Here is a 16,317-nt window from a genome sequence, read left to right as displayed (position 1 = left end):
AGCTGGACTGGACGCCGTGCCTGGACTGGACATCGGAGCAGAGGAAGGATCAGGCCATGGAGCTGGACTGGACACCGCACCTGGACTGGGTACAGGCGCAGAGGGAGGCTCCTGCCATGGACAAGGACTGGATGCCGTACCTGGAAGCTACAGACCGTTGACCCTTGCTGGAGGTTCCGGACCGTGGACCGTCGCTGGAGGTTCCGGACCGTGGACCGTCGCTGGAGGTTCCGGACCGTGGTCCGTCGCTGGAGGTTCCGGACCGTGGTCCGTCTCAGGAAGTTCCGGACCGTGGACCGTCGCTGGAGGGTTCCGGACCGTGGACCGTCGCAGGAGGTTCCGGACCGTGGACCGTCGCAGGAGGTTCCGGACCGTGGACCGTTCCGCAGGAGGTTCTGGACCGTGGACTGTCGCAGGAGGTTCCGGACCGTGGACCATCGTAGGAGGTACCGGACTGTGGGGACCGTCGCCAGAAGCTATTGACTGGGGACCGTCGCCGGAAGCTCTGGACTAGGGATCGTCGCCAGAAGCTCTGAACTGTGAACCTTCGCCGGAAGCCAGGTGGCACCGGACAGGACTGGTGACACGCACCTCAGGGCGAGCGCGAGGAGTAGGCACAGGATGTACCGGACTGGGGAGGTGCACTGGAGGCCTAGTGTGTGGAGCTGGGACAGGTGGTACCGGACTGGTGACACACACTTCAGGGCAAGTGTGAGGAGCAGGCACAGGACGTACCGGACTGGGGAGGGGCACTGGAGGCCTAGTGCATGGAGCTGGCACAGGTGGTACCGGACTGGTGACACACACTTCAGGGCAAGTGCGAGGAGCAGGCACAGGATGTACCGGACTGGGGAGGCGCACTGGAGGCCTAGTGTGTGGAGCTGGCACAGGTGGTACCGGACTGATGACACACACTTTAGGGCAAGTGCGAGGAGCAGGCACAGGACGTACCAGACTGGGGAGGTGCACTGGAGGCCTAGTGTATGGAGCTGGCACAGGTGGTACCGGACTGGTGACACACACTTCAGGGCAAGTGCGAGGAGCAGGCACAGGACGTACCGGACTGGGGAGGCGCACTGGAGGCCTAGTGTGTGGAGCTGGCACAGGTGGTACCGGACTGGTGACACACACTTCAGGGCAAGTGCGAGGAGCAGGCACAGGACGTACCAGACTGAGGAGGTGCACTGGAGGCCTAGTGTATGGAGCTGGCACAGGTGGTACCGGACTGGTGACACACACTTCAGGGCAAGTGCGAGGAGCAGGCACAGGACGTACCGGACTGGGGAGGCGCACTGGAGGCCTAGTGTGTGGAGCTGGCACAGGTGGTACCGGACTGGTGACACACACTTCAGGGCAAGCACTGGAGGTCTGGTGCATAGAGCTAGCACAAATGGTCCCAGACTGCTGACACTCCGCACCGCCAGTGCGGGGAGCTGGCACAGGACGTACTGGGCTGTGGAGGTGCACTGGAGACCTAGTGCGTAGAGCCGGCACAAATTGTACCGGAACGATGACACACTTCGCATGTCGAGTGCGTAGAGCTGGCACAAATTGTACCGGACAGATGACACGCTCCTCAAGGCGAGTGCGGAGAGATGGCACAGGACGTACTGAAGCCTGGTGCGTGAAGCCGGCACAGGTGGCATCGGACTGGTGACACGCACTTCAGGGCGAGTGCGAGGAGCAGGCACAGAACGTACCGGACTGGGGCGGCGCACCGGAGGCCTAGTGCATGGAGCTGGCACAGGTGGTACCGGACTGGTGACACACACTTCAGGGCAAGTGCGAGGAGCAGGCACAGGACGTACTGGACTGGGGAGGCGCACTGGAGGCCTAGTGTATGGAGCTGGCACAGGTGGTACCGGACTGGTGACACACACTTCAGGGCAAGTGCGAGGAGCAGGCACAGGACGTACCGGACTGGGGAGGCGCACTGGAGGCCTAGTGTGTGGAGCTGGCACAGGTGGTACCGGACTGGTGACGCACACTTCAGGGCAAGCACTGGAGGTCTGGTGCATAGAGCTAGCACAAATGGTCCCGGACAGATGACACTCCGCACGGCGAGTGCGGGGAGCTGGCACAGGACGTACTGGGCTGTGGAGGTGCACTGGAGACCTAGTGCGTAGAGCCGGCACAAATTGTACCGGAACGATGACACACTTCGCATGTCGAGTGCGTAGAGCTGGCACAAATTGTACCGGACAGATGACACGCTCCTCAAAGCGAGTGAGGAGAGATGGCACAGGACGTACTGAAGCCTGGTGCGTGAAGCCGGCACAGGTGGCATCGGACTGGTGACACGCACTTCAGGGCGAGTGCGAGGAGCAGGCACAGAACGTACCGGACTGGGGAGGCACACCGGAGGCCTAGTGCGTGGAACTGGCACAGGACGTACTGGGCTGTGGAGGCGTACTGGAGGTCTGGTGCGTAGAGCTAGCACAAATTGTCCCGGGCAGATGACACACTCTGCACGGCGAGTGCGGGGAGCTGGCACAGGACGTACTGGGCTGTGGAGGCGCACTGGAGACCTAATGCGTAGAGCTGGTACAAATTGTACCGGACAGATGACACGCTCCTCAAGGCGAGTGCGGAGAGCTGGCACAGGACGTACTGAGCTGTGGAGGCGTACTGGAGACCTGGTGCGTGGAGCCGTTTTTACCAGACTGCTAGCAAGTTCCTCAGGACGAGTACGGAGAGCTGACTCAGGTGGCAGCAAACTGATGACAGGCTCCTTAGGGCGAATGTTGTGCATCATACACCAACACAACAACTCTCTCCATTCACTCTCCTCCAATTTCTCCATCAACTCACTGACGGTCTCTGACTCTCTCCGCTCACTCTCCTCCAATTTCTCCATCTTCTCCCAGATTGGGTCTGGTTCACTACTCGGCTCCGCCGACCACCCCGTGTGCCACCCCCCCAATTTTTTTTATTGGGGCTGTTCTTTGGGCTTTTGTTTTGGCTGCGAACCCCGGTGTCGTCGCTGTCTTCCCTTCTCTCTTTGCCTTCTGCTTCCAAGGAAGGCTTTCGTGTCCTCACATTATTTCCTCCCAAGTCCAGGATATCTTCTCCTCCTTGATCTCCTCCCAAGGCCAGGATACCTTCTCTTCCTGGGCACGCTGCTTGGTCCTGGTGTGGTGGGATCTTCTGTCACGATCGTCTAAATAACATTCAGACCAAGGCGCAGCGTGATATGGGTTGCATATCTTTTTATTACATCTTTTTAAACACAAAAAAACAATAAAGAGCAAACACACGTGAAGCTATGGAGTGCTCACAGGCAACTACACATAAACAAGATCCCACAAAAAACAATGGGGAAATGGCTGCCTAAATATGATCCCCAATCAGAGACAACGCTAAACAGCTGTCTCTGATTGGGAACCATACCAGGCCAACATAGAAATAAAACAACCTAGATTACCCACCCTAGTCACACCCCGACCTAACCAAAATAGGGAATAAAAAGTCTCTCTATCGTCAGGGCGTGACAATCAGTGGCTTGTGGAAGCCAGGAGATGCTAAATGTGTTAATTAATGGTCCATTACCGTGAGACCGAAAGTTATTTGTTTGACAATCACCGGCTGACAAGACTTAATGACCGCCACAGCCCTAGGTTGGAATAATACTAGGAAATTGTGAAAATGATGATAATGCACTTATAGTGTAAGCGCTGTTTGAAGAGACTGCCTGAAATGTCATCCTGTTTTGGTGGGATTGAATTTTGGTACATTTGTTAGACCAATAAGAAAGAGAGTTCCAAACCTCTCTGCCAATAACAGCTAGTTTTCAGTTTTCCCCTCCCACCTCAGACCAATCCCAGACAGCCCGAGCAAAATCTTGCTTGAGAAATTGATCTTTGCTAAGAAGCTATTTTTGTTTATTTTTGACCATTTTAATTGAAAAGAATCACGGTAGGGTACTTAATTGTTACCCAGAAATGATTTGATATTGATAAAGTTGTCTGCATTGAGTCTTTAAACATGGATACTTTGTTTCAGGTATGAGAAGGATCGTTCTAGCTTTGTATCCTGCTTGGAGAGATGTGAGTCTACATCCAAACCTGAGAGCCATTGCCTGCCTGCAGATAAAACAAAGCTACAGAGTGAGCTGCAAGACTTGCAGGTACTGTAAATTCATCCATTTTGAATTTTTGTTCCTGGACTGATCCTGCACACGGTTCCATATGTAATTAGGGCCAGTTTCCGAGACATATTAAGCCTGAAGATTCTCCATTAAAGGTGTTTTTTGGTCCAGAACTAGATTTAATCTCTGTATGGGAAATAATTTTGTTGAAAGGCTTGCTTGAGTAGATGCTCAACAAAAGCTTGTCTTCTGTAGGATTTGCAGTATGAGGTGGTGTCGCTGGAGCCCCTCCATACTGGCCTGGTGACCTTGGGAACATCTCTGTACCCCACTGCTCCAGTGGAGCGGGCAAGGGAGCTTAGAGAGGACTTGGAGCAGCTGAAGAAGCGATGGAGCACCCAGAATGAACTCATCCCTCACAGGTCAGTCAGAAGATGGCATGTTTGTCGCTCGGTTCAGCAGTAACACATTGATTCAATCAGGCTGCCTCCAAAATGGCACCCTATTCACTATACTATGTAGTGCACTACTGACTACAGACTGTCATTGTTGGCAGATGGATCCTGTACATCTTCCAAATCAAGTCTGTTTTGTCACATCACATTTCCAACATAATTAGGTCTTACTACTACTGCACAGCACACAGTTGATAGATTTGTCTGTTATTTGCATACTGTACAGAATCCAGGAGCTCCAGAGCCACCTGTCCCAGGTGGAGCAGTTTGACCAGGCCCTGCATACGTTTTCTCAGTGGAGTGAGACTCTCCTTTCCAACCTACACTCAGCTTCCCAGGTCAACATCACTGACCTGCAGCCTGCCGTGGCCCAAGTCAAGGTACGACTTGGGTACGGTCAACTGGCCAATAATGTATTTTGTTTGTTTGTCTGTTCTACTGTAAGATATCAGTAATAACAGTGTTATATATGACATCTCCTCTTCCTACTCCTCTGCATCCTATATGGTCTTTTGTAGGAGACTCTGGCTGCACTTCAGAAGCAGAGCGGTATGAGGGAGAGCCTGGAGCTTCAGACAGAGGGTCTGTGTGCCTCGTGTGATCCCCAAGATGCTCAGCTCCTCCAGGGGAGACAGGGGAGCTGCCTACAGCCCTACCTGGAGGCCCAGCAGCTGGCTGAAGTCCGTCTGGACTGCTTGGAGAAGCTAGAGGCCTTGCTGGAGGTAAGATATAGGCTGAATAGGGGGGCATAGGTCCTACAACATGACCAGACAACATGTTAAGGTAATCTTTGGCTGGCTAGCTTGCCTTAGTCCTGCGTCCTTTCTTGGTCATCATTTCCGAGTACCCAGATGTTGCTGAAACCTGTTTAAGTAAACATTCAATAAGTAGGAATATGGTTAGGTTTAGGGGTAAGGTTAGGGTCAGGGTTAAGGTAAGAGGTAAGGTTTGGGATAGTCATTCAAAAGTTGTTAAATAGAGTGTAAGGGGTTAACATGTTGGAGTTAAAAAACACAGCCTGTCTTATGCCTCCCTTCCTACAGACCCACGGTGAGGCTGCAGGGGTACTACGAGGCCTGAGGCAAACGGTGGAGAGCGCAGGGAGCTGGGACCGGGGTCGGGTGGAAGAGCTCCAGCGAGAACTGGAGGCCATGGTCCCAGACATCAGCAGACTGGAGAACCTGGCAGCCAGCTTGGACAGCAGCCTCTGTAAAGGTATTTTTATGATTGATTTAATTTCCTATTATTTTTTTGATGTATTTGTTCCTCTGAATTGTATTGCTACCCTGCACTTTGTATTTCTACATTGTACGTCGTGTTATACAAATAAAGTTTTGATTTGATTTGAAGGCCACCTACACGTGGTGAGCAGCACTGCAGAGGGAGGCACCCGGACGTCGTGCCGGGTGCTGGCTGATGGTCTCAGTGGAGAGCTAGACATGGTGAGGAACCTGGTGGGGACCAAGCAAAGCGAGGCAGAGGCTTTGGGAGCGCTGTGGAGCTCCTTTAGGCAGAGGAAGGAGCAGCTGCTGAAGAGTGTGGAGGACATCGAGGAGAAGGCGGACCACCAGAGCCTCAGAGAACCCAGCCCACTTGCCCTACAGCAGAGGTAACTACAGTTTAATGCTAGTGTCACAAAGAGCAGAATTCAAACATGAAATTGAACACGTTTAACTTGGAAGACGGTGTACATCATGCATTGATGTCAATGGTTATGCAACTGGATCTCAAGTTAGGTTTTGGGCCATACCCTGCTACTCTCTCTCTCTTCAATACTCTCTAATGCAGGGATCATCAACTAGATTTAGCCGCGGGTCGTTTTTTTTCTTGAGCGGATCGTCAGGGGGCCGGAACATAATTAGGAACATAATTCCTAATTCCTAATAAATTTAGCAAATTGACAAGAATCCCAAACAGACATATTAGTTGACTAAACCATAATCTTTTCAAACCTTGCTTACATTGTATAAGATCACATACAGTAGTATATCCCCTCTATTATGAGTGGGAATAGTTTGGAACAGATTCCCAAAATTAAAATCACTTGGAGCTGATTTGATTATTTTTTCATTGGAAATTTGGGGGGGCCAAATCAAATCACCCACGGGCCAAATTAAGGAACCCAGTTGGGGAACCCTGCTCTAATGTGTGAGTTGTGAATAGCTGACTGTAAATTAGTCCCTCCTTCTCTCGTTCTCTGTGGTATCCAGGCTGCGGTTCTTCAACCAGCTGGAGGATGAGCTCCAGTCTCACCAACACGAGGAGCAGTGGCTTAGGGACAAGGGCCAGCAGCTAGCCCAGAGAGATGCAGAGCTGGCTGGGGAGGTTCTCAGAGAAATCAGCCTCCTGGAAACCACCTGGGAGGACACCAAGAGACTCATCACTGACAGGTGCGTAGGTCTCTGTCATCTGCATAACATAACATAACATAACATAGAAACTAATCAGGGACATGTAATTATCAGACTCTTTAAGAATGGCAAAACTTAGCAAAACTGTAGCTCATCTAAGAGACACCCACACACACACACACACACACACACACACACACACAAATTAATCCTACAGTAAGAGTTGTACGGTTGTTGGCAGACAGGAGCAGTGCAGTGTTCTGGTGGAGCTGATGAGAGAGTACCAGAGCTTGAAGACATCCATAACAACCATCACAGAGAACACTGAGGCTGTGGCTGACATTGGTTCTGCTCTGAAGGACCATGAGGAGACCAAGAGAGCGCTGTCTAAGGTTAGGATAATGACATTCATCTCAGTTCTCATATAAACTTGTGTTAAACATTAGTACACTGTTACCAGCTAGTATCTTGTTATTGCTACTATATTGCTACAGTGAACTTCAAAATAAAAGTAATCACTTCAAAATAAATGTTTTTGTTGCTCTTCGTTCTCACTGTTTTCCCATTCTTCATCTGTGCAGCATGAAGCAGCGAAGGCGGAGACGTCAGCCAGGCAGAGTGAGCTCGACCAATTTTCCAGTAAAGGGAAGCAGCTGTTGAGTGAGCTGAAGAAGATCTCAGACTGTGAGACCCAGCTAATGAGGAAGGACATGGAGACACTGGTGGACCAGTGGCTCGATGTAAGTCTACATTTCCAGCCTTGCCATGAGGAGTTTAGGTCATCCACTATTGGTGTGTGTTGCTGTGCTGTATGTTGATTGTTAAATGTTGTTTTTATGCACCTGCATGCCAGCCTACATCATTGCCCCTTGTGGGATATTCAGTATTTTGAATTGAATAAAAAACAAGAGGTACAATAGTGATACAGTCCGTTGGAGTCTTGATTTGACCTTTTTAATCTGACCGTGAGGAGCCCAAATGTTCTCCACAGCACTCTGTTTTGGGACAGTTTCTCAAGTTCCCTCAAGTTCCTTCCATGAATGAGTATTTCAGTTTGTCCATCTCTGTTTGTGCAGGTCCTCTTCAGGTGTTCCTTGGTCTTCCGTGATTTATTTTGACTCCACAATTTTGGGAATTTTCAGAGGTTGATTTTGTCCCTTTACATTACAGGTGTCGGAGAGGGTTGAAGACAACATTGAACATCTGATCCAGAGCTTGGTGTTATGGGACGATGTACGCCAAATCAGCGAGGAGATCGAGGGATGGACAACCAACTCTGTAATGGAACTCGGTGAGAGCCTGAACAACCTCAACGACAGCCAGCGGATGGAGACCAAACTCTCTGCATTACAGGTATGATGCATTGAGACACACCAGACACAGATATACAGTAAGATGTTCCTTCTACTGCCCTTTAAAACGGGAGAATGGTGGAGCTAAAGTTGTCTGCTAAATGATTCTGTCCAATCAGTTTGACTCAATTCATTTTTCAGATACTGCATCCCAAATCCACTAATCATCCAATCCTTTAATTTCTGCAAATCCCAAATGCTCAAGCATATAGATGAAATTAAATTTTCCATTTTTTTCCCCTTATGTATAGGTGGAGATGGGAAAAAACGAGCACAAGCTTGTAAACCTGCAAGGGAAAGTGTCAGAACTGAAGCATCTCAGCCGTAGCCAGGAAACTCCATCCAAACTACAGGTGTTGCTCATTATTATTTTGAAGCCCAGACTTCAGACATCTATAGCTTTTGAAAATCTTGTTTGAAGTTATGTATGTTGAAGCAAACTTTTGAACTAACTGACACATTGTGAGTTTCCTAAAACCTTTGAAGAACTGAGATTATTTGTAGTCCATTGGTAGGCAATGAATGAACAATAGTGCTATGAACATTTTGGGAAACTCGTGCTCAGTCGGTTTGCCCCATACAACTTCAGAAGGGAGCTAAAGATCTTCTGTATGTTTCTATCAGGTGCTGGAAGCAGACTTGAGGAAGAAGATGAGCCAGGTGCAGAAGCTGTGTGAGCAGGCCAGTGGAAACCTCCGGGACTTCAGCTCCCAGAGGAAGCAGCTAGAGGACTACATTACTCAGATGTCTGATTGGCTTAAGAGCATGGAGCGATCCCTGACGAGCTCACCGATTGGCTCTGACCCAGAGGACATCTGCAGAGTCAAGGTGGGTAGATGTTGAATTGAAACCTGAGAACTTACTTGACTCAGTCCACTTGACCCTCTTGTGAGCATAGGGAATCACCATGGCTCTCCACTTCACTATTTTCTGTGCAAGGCCTTTACCTCTTTCCAGGAGTTCCTGACTAAGTTATTTTTCTGAGCGCTCACATGTGTTATTCTGTATATTATTATTGCTGTAGGTGTGGAACTCATATGTGTGTGAATTGCATGACAGGACCTCCAGAAGGACCTTCAGAACCAGCAAGGTAGCATAGATTCTACCAGGGAGAGCCTGAACACTCTGTGTCGGAAGTACCCTTCTGAGGAGCTGGCTGGGCTGGGCAGTGCCCTCACTGACCTCATCAAGAGCTACGAGTTTGTCAACCAGCTCTCCTCCAGGACCCTGGCCTCCCTGCAGCACGGCCTGCAAAAACACTTCAATGGTGAGAAGGACTGAATTGATGGATGGATTGATTGATCTATCGATATATCTATTCTGCACTACACTACTGTATTCTATTCTGCAATATTCTACAACCATGACGAGGATGATGATAATCACTGTCTCTCTTGTTCTGTAGAACTGGTTCGGGAGTTCCACAGCTGGCTGTCTGGGCAGAGGGAGGTAGTGAAGGAGTGCTCTGACCGCTCAGGAGACACAAGCATCGTGGAGCGCAAACTCCAGAAGCTAAAGGTACAGTCCGAACACAACATATAAACCATACAACCCTTAACTATACCATTAATCCTCAGTCTCTTAAAGTAGATTTCCCCGGACACAGATTAAGACTAGTCCTGGAGTAAAATGAACATTTTTCCATTGAGTCTGTTTTTTAAAATTCTAGGTCTAGACTAAATCTGTGCCCTGGAAACTGGCAGTTAAACAGTTAATTACTTGTGCAAGTGTTGCCCTGTCACATACAGTATAAAGATGAGTCCTCCTATCGTTTAGGGGGCTCTGGAGCGTGTGGAGGAAGGGGAGGTGCGTCTGACTCAGGTGTGCGAGGAAGGGGAGAAGCTCCTTCTCCATCTCCCTAAGGCCAGTGCTGGCCAGGTGCAGCAGCACCTCTCCTCCATCCAGCAGGACTGGGACAGCTTCGTAGAGCAGTGTAGACTCAACCAACAGGCCCTGGAGGACAGCACTGCACAACTAAATGGGTAAGAGATACTTGGGATGGATCTCAATAATATAAAGAGACTTCCTCTCCTTTCTCTCATCTTCACTTATCCAGGCCTATCCAGGTGTTGCTCTGTCCTATATTGTTCTTTCAGTACAGATGGGGCAAAATCAACTTCTAGAGGTAGAACTATAGAATATTGAGATGCAGCCTTGGAGCCCAGGAGTAGACCTGAGGTATACAGTCATATATGTCTATGAGTCTGTGACTGTTAAATGGTGATATATCTCTGTCTGTCAGGTTTGAGGGGCGTCTGAAGAGGCTGAAGCGTTGGCTGGAGCACATGGAGCAGAGGCTGAACACAGAGCTGCCTGAGGAGAAACACAGGGATCCTGAGAAGGCAACACTGGAGAGGGTGGAGGGATACCACCAGGACGTGCTCAAAGAAAGGGACTCGTTCGAGCGACTGTGTCAGGAGTCGCAGGCCCTGAACGAAGGTGGACGGGGCGACGGTGGCGAGACGCGGGCGGCTGCGGGGCTGCAGTCTCAGCACCAAGGTCTGCTGCGGAGGGTGAGGGAGAGGCTGCGGAGCTGCCAGATGACCCTACAGGAACAGCAGGCATTTGAGGAGACCCTGCAGAGCACCTGGTCCTGGCTGAACGGTGTACAGGAACGACTGGGGAGCCTCAACAGTACACTGGGGAACAAGGAGAAGCTGGAGAAGAGGCTGGGACTTGTACAGGTCAGACAACATGACAAACTGAAGCTGATGTAGCCATGATAGAGACCTTAATTCAGGGGTTATCATTGTATATTTGTTGGTTACTTTACCCCCTATTACATTTACCTCAAGTACCTCATGTGCAACTAATCATTAGCCTATGTTCTTATGAGTCCTCCCAAGTACCCCCTTGTGGACAGGCCAGGTACCACCAGGGGTGCTAGTACCCCAGGTTGAGAACCACTACTTTGGGATAACACGAGCCATGGAAGGACAATGTTTCAATGAGGAAATGGTCGACATGGATGTTGAACAAGTCTTCAACCAGTCTAAATAAAGTTTGCTTTGCTCTTCCTCCATGTTCCAGGACATCCTGCTGATGAAGGGCGAGGGCGAGGTGAAGCTGAACATGGCGGTAGGGAAGGGCGAGCAGGTCCTGAAGCACAACAGTGTGGAGGGACAGGAGGCCATCCGCTCCCAGTTAAAGAACCTAAAGGATGCCTGGGCCAACATGCTCATGACCGCCATGAGTTGTCACAGGTACAGTACGCTGCCCGTTTACCCCGATACAACTACAGTGAATCTCTTGCTGCAGTTTGGAGTAGCACAATACATGATGTTATATGTATAACAAGCTTCTCACTACCCGTAAGTATGCTCCAATCTTCCACGTCTCTGTGTGTGTGTGCTTGTGTTTGTTTTCTTGTGCTGACCAACCCAGTCATCTAGAGTGGACGGTGGCCCTGTGGAGTAGCTACCAGGAGAGTAAGGGTCAGCTGCAGCAGTGGATGGAGTCTGTAGAGCAGGAGGTGAGATTTCGCTGTGCACACTTTTAGAGATTGGGACTATAAGGTTCTATCACCATTTTTGTCAAAATTTAGTTATTGACATTGCCTTGTTCTCTTCAATGTTGTATACCATATAATACTAAAAATACCCCAGTTCATGTTCTGTTCAAAAGAAAACAAGATACAAATTGCTGACACTATTCAAACCAATCATTAAAACCAATTATCTCAAAATCCTCTTTTAGCAGGTAGAACCTCTCGACGTATCTTTTCTTACTTCCACTGATTTAGCATATATTGGCTATTTAAAATACTTTATTGATTGAGATGTGGTTGTTTTACCTTCCTTACTTGAATGCGCTGCATGTAAGTTTCTCAAGATAAGAGCGTCTATTAGGTGACTCAAATGTCAATGTAAATGTAGGTGGTTCTGGCGCTCGCCCAGCAGCCAGGCCTGAAGGAAAAGGCTTCTCTCCTGGAGCGTCTCAGAGCCCTGCAGGCTGATGTGGAGGCTCATACAGCACCACTGGCCAGGCTGACAGAGAAGGCTGCAGAGCTGCATGAGAAGACAGGCGACCAGGCCTTCGGACCAGAGCAGCGAATGGAGCTCAATGCGCACTTTGCTGATATCACCGCTGTCGTCAAGGTAATCAAGCCTGGCTCCTAAAGGATGGCAGTTAGATACATGCTTTTCTCCTTTGTGTAATAACTACATCTAATAACTACATAAGTGCATTCAGTTCAAGTCTGACGATCTGTTTGGGTTATTAATTCAATTCATCTAGTTTGGTTGTTGTAATCGACTTGCATTGATGTTAATGCATCAAGACAATATCCAGTCTTTGTTCACAGTGCACTCGATGTGTAAATCTGACACAGCCTAACTCAGTCTCTGTCTGCCGTCCATCCCTCAGAGTAAGGTTCACGCCATGGAGAACATAGTGACAGAGCATGAGCACTACCTGGAAGCTGTGAGGGACTTCAATGATTGGCTGACCTCTGCCAGGGAGGAGCTCCAGCGCTGGTCGGATCTGTCAGGAGACTCCACCTCTGTAAAGAGGAAGCTCGCCAAAGTTCGGGTAAGGATGTTCAATCATCACATACAATATAAACACCTTGTTGACACATCATTGACACATCAGAGTAATCATTAGAGATTAGGCACATGCAGAAAACTTAAATAAATGTTACCCTCCCTTAAGGAAAAGTATGTCTCTCTGTCTGCGCTAAGCCTCTATAAGACATCATAGTGACGGATGGAGAGTCGTTGGCAGGAACAGTAACAGTTGAATGTTTCCTGTTCAAATGTTCCATGTTCCAATCCAGGAGCTGATAGACTCCAGGCAGTGTGGTCGAGAGCGTCTCAGCCGGGTGCAGCGTTGTGGGGCTGCAGCGAGGGACCACACGGGCTCCGGGGGCTTCGAGGCAGTGGAGAGGGAGGAGGCAGCCCTGCTGTCTGCCTGGGAGCACTGGGAGCGTGGGGCACTGCAGACCAGGGCAGGCCTGGAGACTGCGCTCTCTCAGATCGCCAGCTCAGAACAGGAGTTTAACTGCTTGGCTGCTCAGCTGGAGCAGAACCTGCAGGAGTTTAGCAGTCAGCTGCATGAGTGGAGAGACAGACTCTCTCAGACCGAGGGGAAAAACTGTGGGGAGGAGGCTGTGCAGGGCTGGCAGATTGCAAAAGTAAGGCTCCTTTGCAGGTATTCTTATATATATATATATATATATATATATATATATATATATATATATATATATATATATATATATATATATATATATATATATATATATATATATATATATATATATATATATATATATATATATTGTTCAAGTATTGATGCAATGCCAAAGTGGAATGCAACAATAAAGGAAGGATCCGTTATAGTTATGATGAGTGTTGACTTTTCAAAGTGAAAATGAAATGCCCAAAATCGCCATATACGCAGGCATCCACAATCCTCCGTTCCCTCTCCTCTAAAGCATCTTCTCATTGCGTGTGTGTGCCACCCAGGACACTCTGGATGGCCTGGTTAAAGTGGAGCCCATGTCAGACAGTCTGAAGTCCCAGCTCAATGACCTATGGCGGTTCTCCAGGGACCTGGGCACTCAGTCAGAGAGAGTGTCCTCCCTCATCAAGGAGTACAACAGGTGAGTCAGTCAGCAGCAGGATGGAGGATTCCTACTATACTCAAACTTTTCACGCAAACCGTTCACTGATGTCAATGGGAGACTTGCACAGAAAGTTACGCGTGCAGAATCAGATCTCAAGTCAGAATACCGCCCTGTAGGTGCTATGTAAAAGTAATTGGTCCTGGTCTGGTATCTGGTCCTCTCTTATCCCTCCTAGTCTGAGCCTGCAGGCCTCCAGAGAATGCCAGAGCAAAGAGAAGCTTCTGGAGCAGCGGTTCCGTGCCACTTTCCGAGAGTTCCAGCAGTGGCTGGTTAACGCCAAGATCATCACAGCCAAGTGCTTTGACGTGCCTCAGAACCTCAGCGAGGCCTCCTCCAGCCTGCAGAAGATACAGGTACACTAAGGGCCAGTTTCCCTGGACTCAAAATCAAGCCTAGTCCATCAGTTCTCTCTCTCTCTCTCTCTCTCTCTCTCTCTCTCTTTCTCTTTCTCTTTCTCTTTCTCTCTCTCTCTCTCTTTCTCTCTCTCCCTACCACACCTGCTGTCTCAACCTCTGAATGCTCAGCTATGAAAGCGAACTGACATTTACTCCTAAATGTGCTGACCTGTTTCACCCTCTATAACCACTATGATTATTATTTGAGCCTGCTGGTCATCTATGAACGTTTGAACATCTTGAAGAACGATCTGGCCTTAATTGCCATGAACTCTTATAATCTCCACCGGGCACAGCCAGAAAGAGGACTGGCCACCCTTCAGGGCCTGGTTCCTCTCTAGGTTCCTTTCTAGGTTCCTGCCTTTCTAGGGAGTTTTTCCTAGCCTCCATACTTCTACATCTGCATTGCTTGCTCTTTGGGGTTTCTGTATAAGCACTTTGTGACTTCTGCTGATGTAAAAAGGGCTTTATAAATACATTTTACATTTGATTGATGAGTTCTTCAATGGATATTCTCCAATAAAAGCACTTCTTATCTTTGTTCAGGAAACCTTTTGTCCTTGAACATATTTGTTCAAGGACAAAAGTTTTAAAGTATGCGTCTCATCTCTTGACTTCTGTCTCCACCCCAAAGGAGTTCCTGAGTGACAGGGAACAGGGCCACTCCAAGCTGAATGCTGTGGTGCTAAGTGGCGAGCTGGTGGTCAGTATTGCTGCCAAAGACCGAGTGGACGCTGTCCGGGCCAAGATTTGCAGTGCCAGAGAGGACTGGAAGACTCTGATGTCCAACCTGCACCAGAGGGAGACTGCATTACAGGTAATCAATCTATGTACAGTACATTGTGTGAATCCTTTCTGGTGATAATGTGTAATCTATTCACTTTGTTTAAAAAAAAAGATTTATTGTATCTTGAGAGGAAGCATTTTATCAATTTGTGTGGTGCTGAAAACTCTGGTTTGAATTGTGCATCAGAAGGTGTGTTTGTTTCACTTCTATGCTTCAGAACCTCCAGTCTCAGATGAAGGACTTTGAGGCAAGTGCGGAGCCCCTTCAGGAGTGGCTGCACGGGACAGAGGTTGCTGTACAGGAGAGCAGCACACGACTCCACGACCTCACAGCTAAAAAGCAGGAGTTGCACAAGCTGCAGGTATACGTGGCTCTCAGCCTGTGTCATTATGTCACTTCGTATCACCATAACTGTTCCCATCATCCCACCATCCACCCGGCCTTCCCAGGCACCAGCCTTGCCAGGCACCAGCCTTCCCAGGCACCAGCCTTCCCAGGCACCAGCGCGGCCTTTTCAGCTCTGTCAATCATAGTCACTGATGGAGTTCCGCATTGCATTGTCAAAGCTTATCATAACTGCTAACTGCTCACCTCTGCCCTGCCATCTACTCAATCTATTTTCAAATGCTTCTGCTGTATGTGTGTTCAATGCAGAGTAAAGAATAACTGTTTACAGAGTTGACACTTGACATCCCTGTTCAAATGCTTGCATCAAACATCTTTGTCTGCTGTGTTTTCTAGCCTTCTTTGGATTTCCATTTCATGACAGTATTTCATGGTCATAACATTGACCAAGTCTTCTTCTTCCATGTCTGGTCTCTAAGTGTCTATGTTAACTTAGCTATCTGTCTGTGTGTTGGCTTGCATGCCTCTGTCTCGGTGATGACCTGCTTGTGCCCTTGCAGTCTGTGCTCGAGGAGTTAGCCTCTCAAGAGGTTCAGCTGATCAGGCTCAAAGAGAAGGCCCAGCTGCTGTGGGATGGACACGCGGCCGGAAAGGGCTTTGTCCACCGTGTCTCACAACTCTCTGCACAGTACCTAGCTCTAACCAACATGACCAAGGTAACTAATGTCTGCCTGCCTACCAGCCTGTCCACCTGCAAGAGGGCAGGGAGGAGGCACTAGGCTGTGTTTGTCTGGAGTTTACCACTCCGGTTCAAATTGCGTAGATAATCAATGAATTTACAGTCTTATAGCTGTAGAATGAAACATTGTATCATTGTAAACGTAATTATGCTTGATGCTATTTCGTTTTGAGGTAA

General features: G+C 48.8%; 1 protein-coding gene across 5 annotated transcripts in view; it reads left to right on the top strand.

The window, feature by feature from the left end:
* Nucleotides 1-16,317, top strand: part of syne1b (spectrin repeat containing, nuclear envelope 1b) — a 142,230-nt gene that overhangs the window by 41,159 nt on the left and 84,754 nt on the right. For all 5 annotated transcript variants that reach the window (XM_042329845.1, XM_042329843.1, XM_042329844.1 and 2 more), the window contains 26 exons: nucleotides 4,003-4,126; nucleotides 4,343-4,509; nucleotides 4,769-4,922; nucleotides 5,061-5,264; nucleotides 5,586-5,757; nucleotides 5,893-6,151; nucleotides 6,753-6,932; nucleotides 7,135-7,285; nucleotides 7,475-7,633; nucleotides 8,064-8,246; nucleotides 8,497-8,598; nucleotides 8,870-9,073; nucleotides 9,305-9,512; nucleotides 9,651-9,763; nucleotides 10,022-10,227; nucleotides 10,488-10,929; nucleotides 11,276-11,448; nucleotides 11,630-11,717; nucleotides 12,121-12,342; nucleotides 12,611-12,775; nucleotides 13,023-13,379; nucleotides 13,714-13,850; nucleotides 14,050-14,227; nucleotides 14,904-15,086; nucleotides 15,274-15,417; nucleotides 15,962-16,117. In XM_042329845.1, the coding sequence (XP_042185779.1) occupies nucleotides 4,003-4,126; nucleotides 4,343-4,509; nucleotides 4,769-4,922; nucleotides 5,061-5,264; nucleotides 5,586-5,757; nucleotides 5,893-6,151; nucleotides 6,753-6,932; nucleotides 7,135-7,285; nucleotides 7,475-7,633; nucleotides 8,064-8,246; nucleotides 8,497-8,598; nucleotides 8,870-9,073; nucleotides 9,305-9,512; nucleotides 9,651-9,763; nucleotides 10,022-10,227; nucleotides 10,488-10,929; nucleotides 11,276-11,448; nucleotides 11,630-11,717; nucleotides 12,121-12,342; nucleotides 12,611-12,775; nucleotides 13,023-13,379; nucleotides 13,714-13,850; nucleotides 14,050-14,227; nucleotides 14,904-15,086; nucleotides 15,274-15,417; nucleotides 15,962-16,117 (4,831 nt within the window). The remainder of the gene's footprint in view (nucleotides 1-4,002; nucleotides 4,127-4,342; nucleotides 4,510-4,768; nucleotides 4,923-5,060; nucleotides 5,265-5,585; nucleotides 5,758-5,892; nucleotides 6,152-6,752; nucleotides 6,933-7,134; nucleotides 7,286-7,474; nucleotides 7,634-8,063; nucleotides 8,247-8,496; nucleotides 8,599-8,869; nucleotides 9,074-9,304; nucleotides 9,513-9,650; nucleotides 9,764-10,021; nucleotides 10,228-10,487; nucleotides 10,930-11,275; nucleotides 11,449-11,629; nucleotides 11,718-12,120; nucleotides 12,343-12,610; nucleotides 12,776-13,022; nucleotides 13,380-13,713; nucleotides 13,851-14,049; nucleotides 14,228-14,903; nucleotides 15,087-15,273; nucleotides 15,418-15,961; nucleotides 16,118-16,317) is intronic.

This window comes from Oncorhynchus tshawytscha, linkage group LG11 (genome assembly GCF_018296145.1).
Source record: "Oncorhynchus tshawytscha isolate Ot180627B linkage group LG11, Otsh_v2.0, whole genome shotgun sequence".
Taxonomy (NCBI): domain Eukaryota; kingdom Metazoa; phylum Chordata; class Actinopteri; order Salmoniformes; family Salmonidae; genus Oncorhynchus; species Oncorhynchus tshawytscha.
The sequence above is the reverse complement of the archived record's forward strand: the minus strand, read 5'-3'. Positions and strand labels throughout refer to the sequence as shown.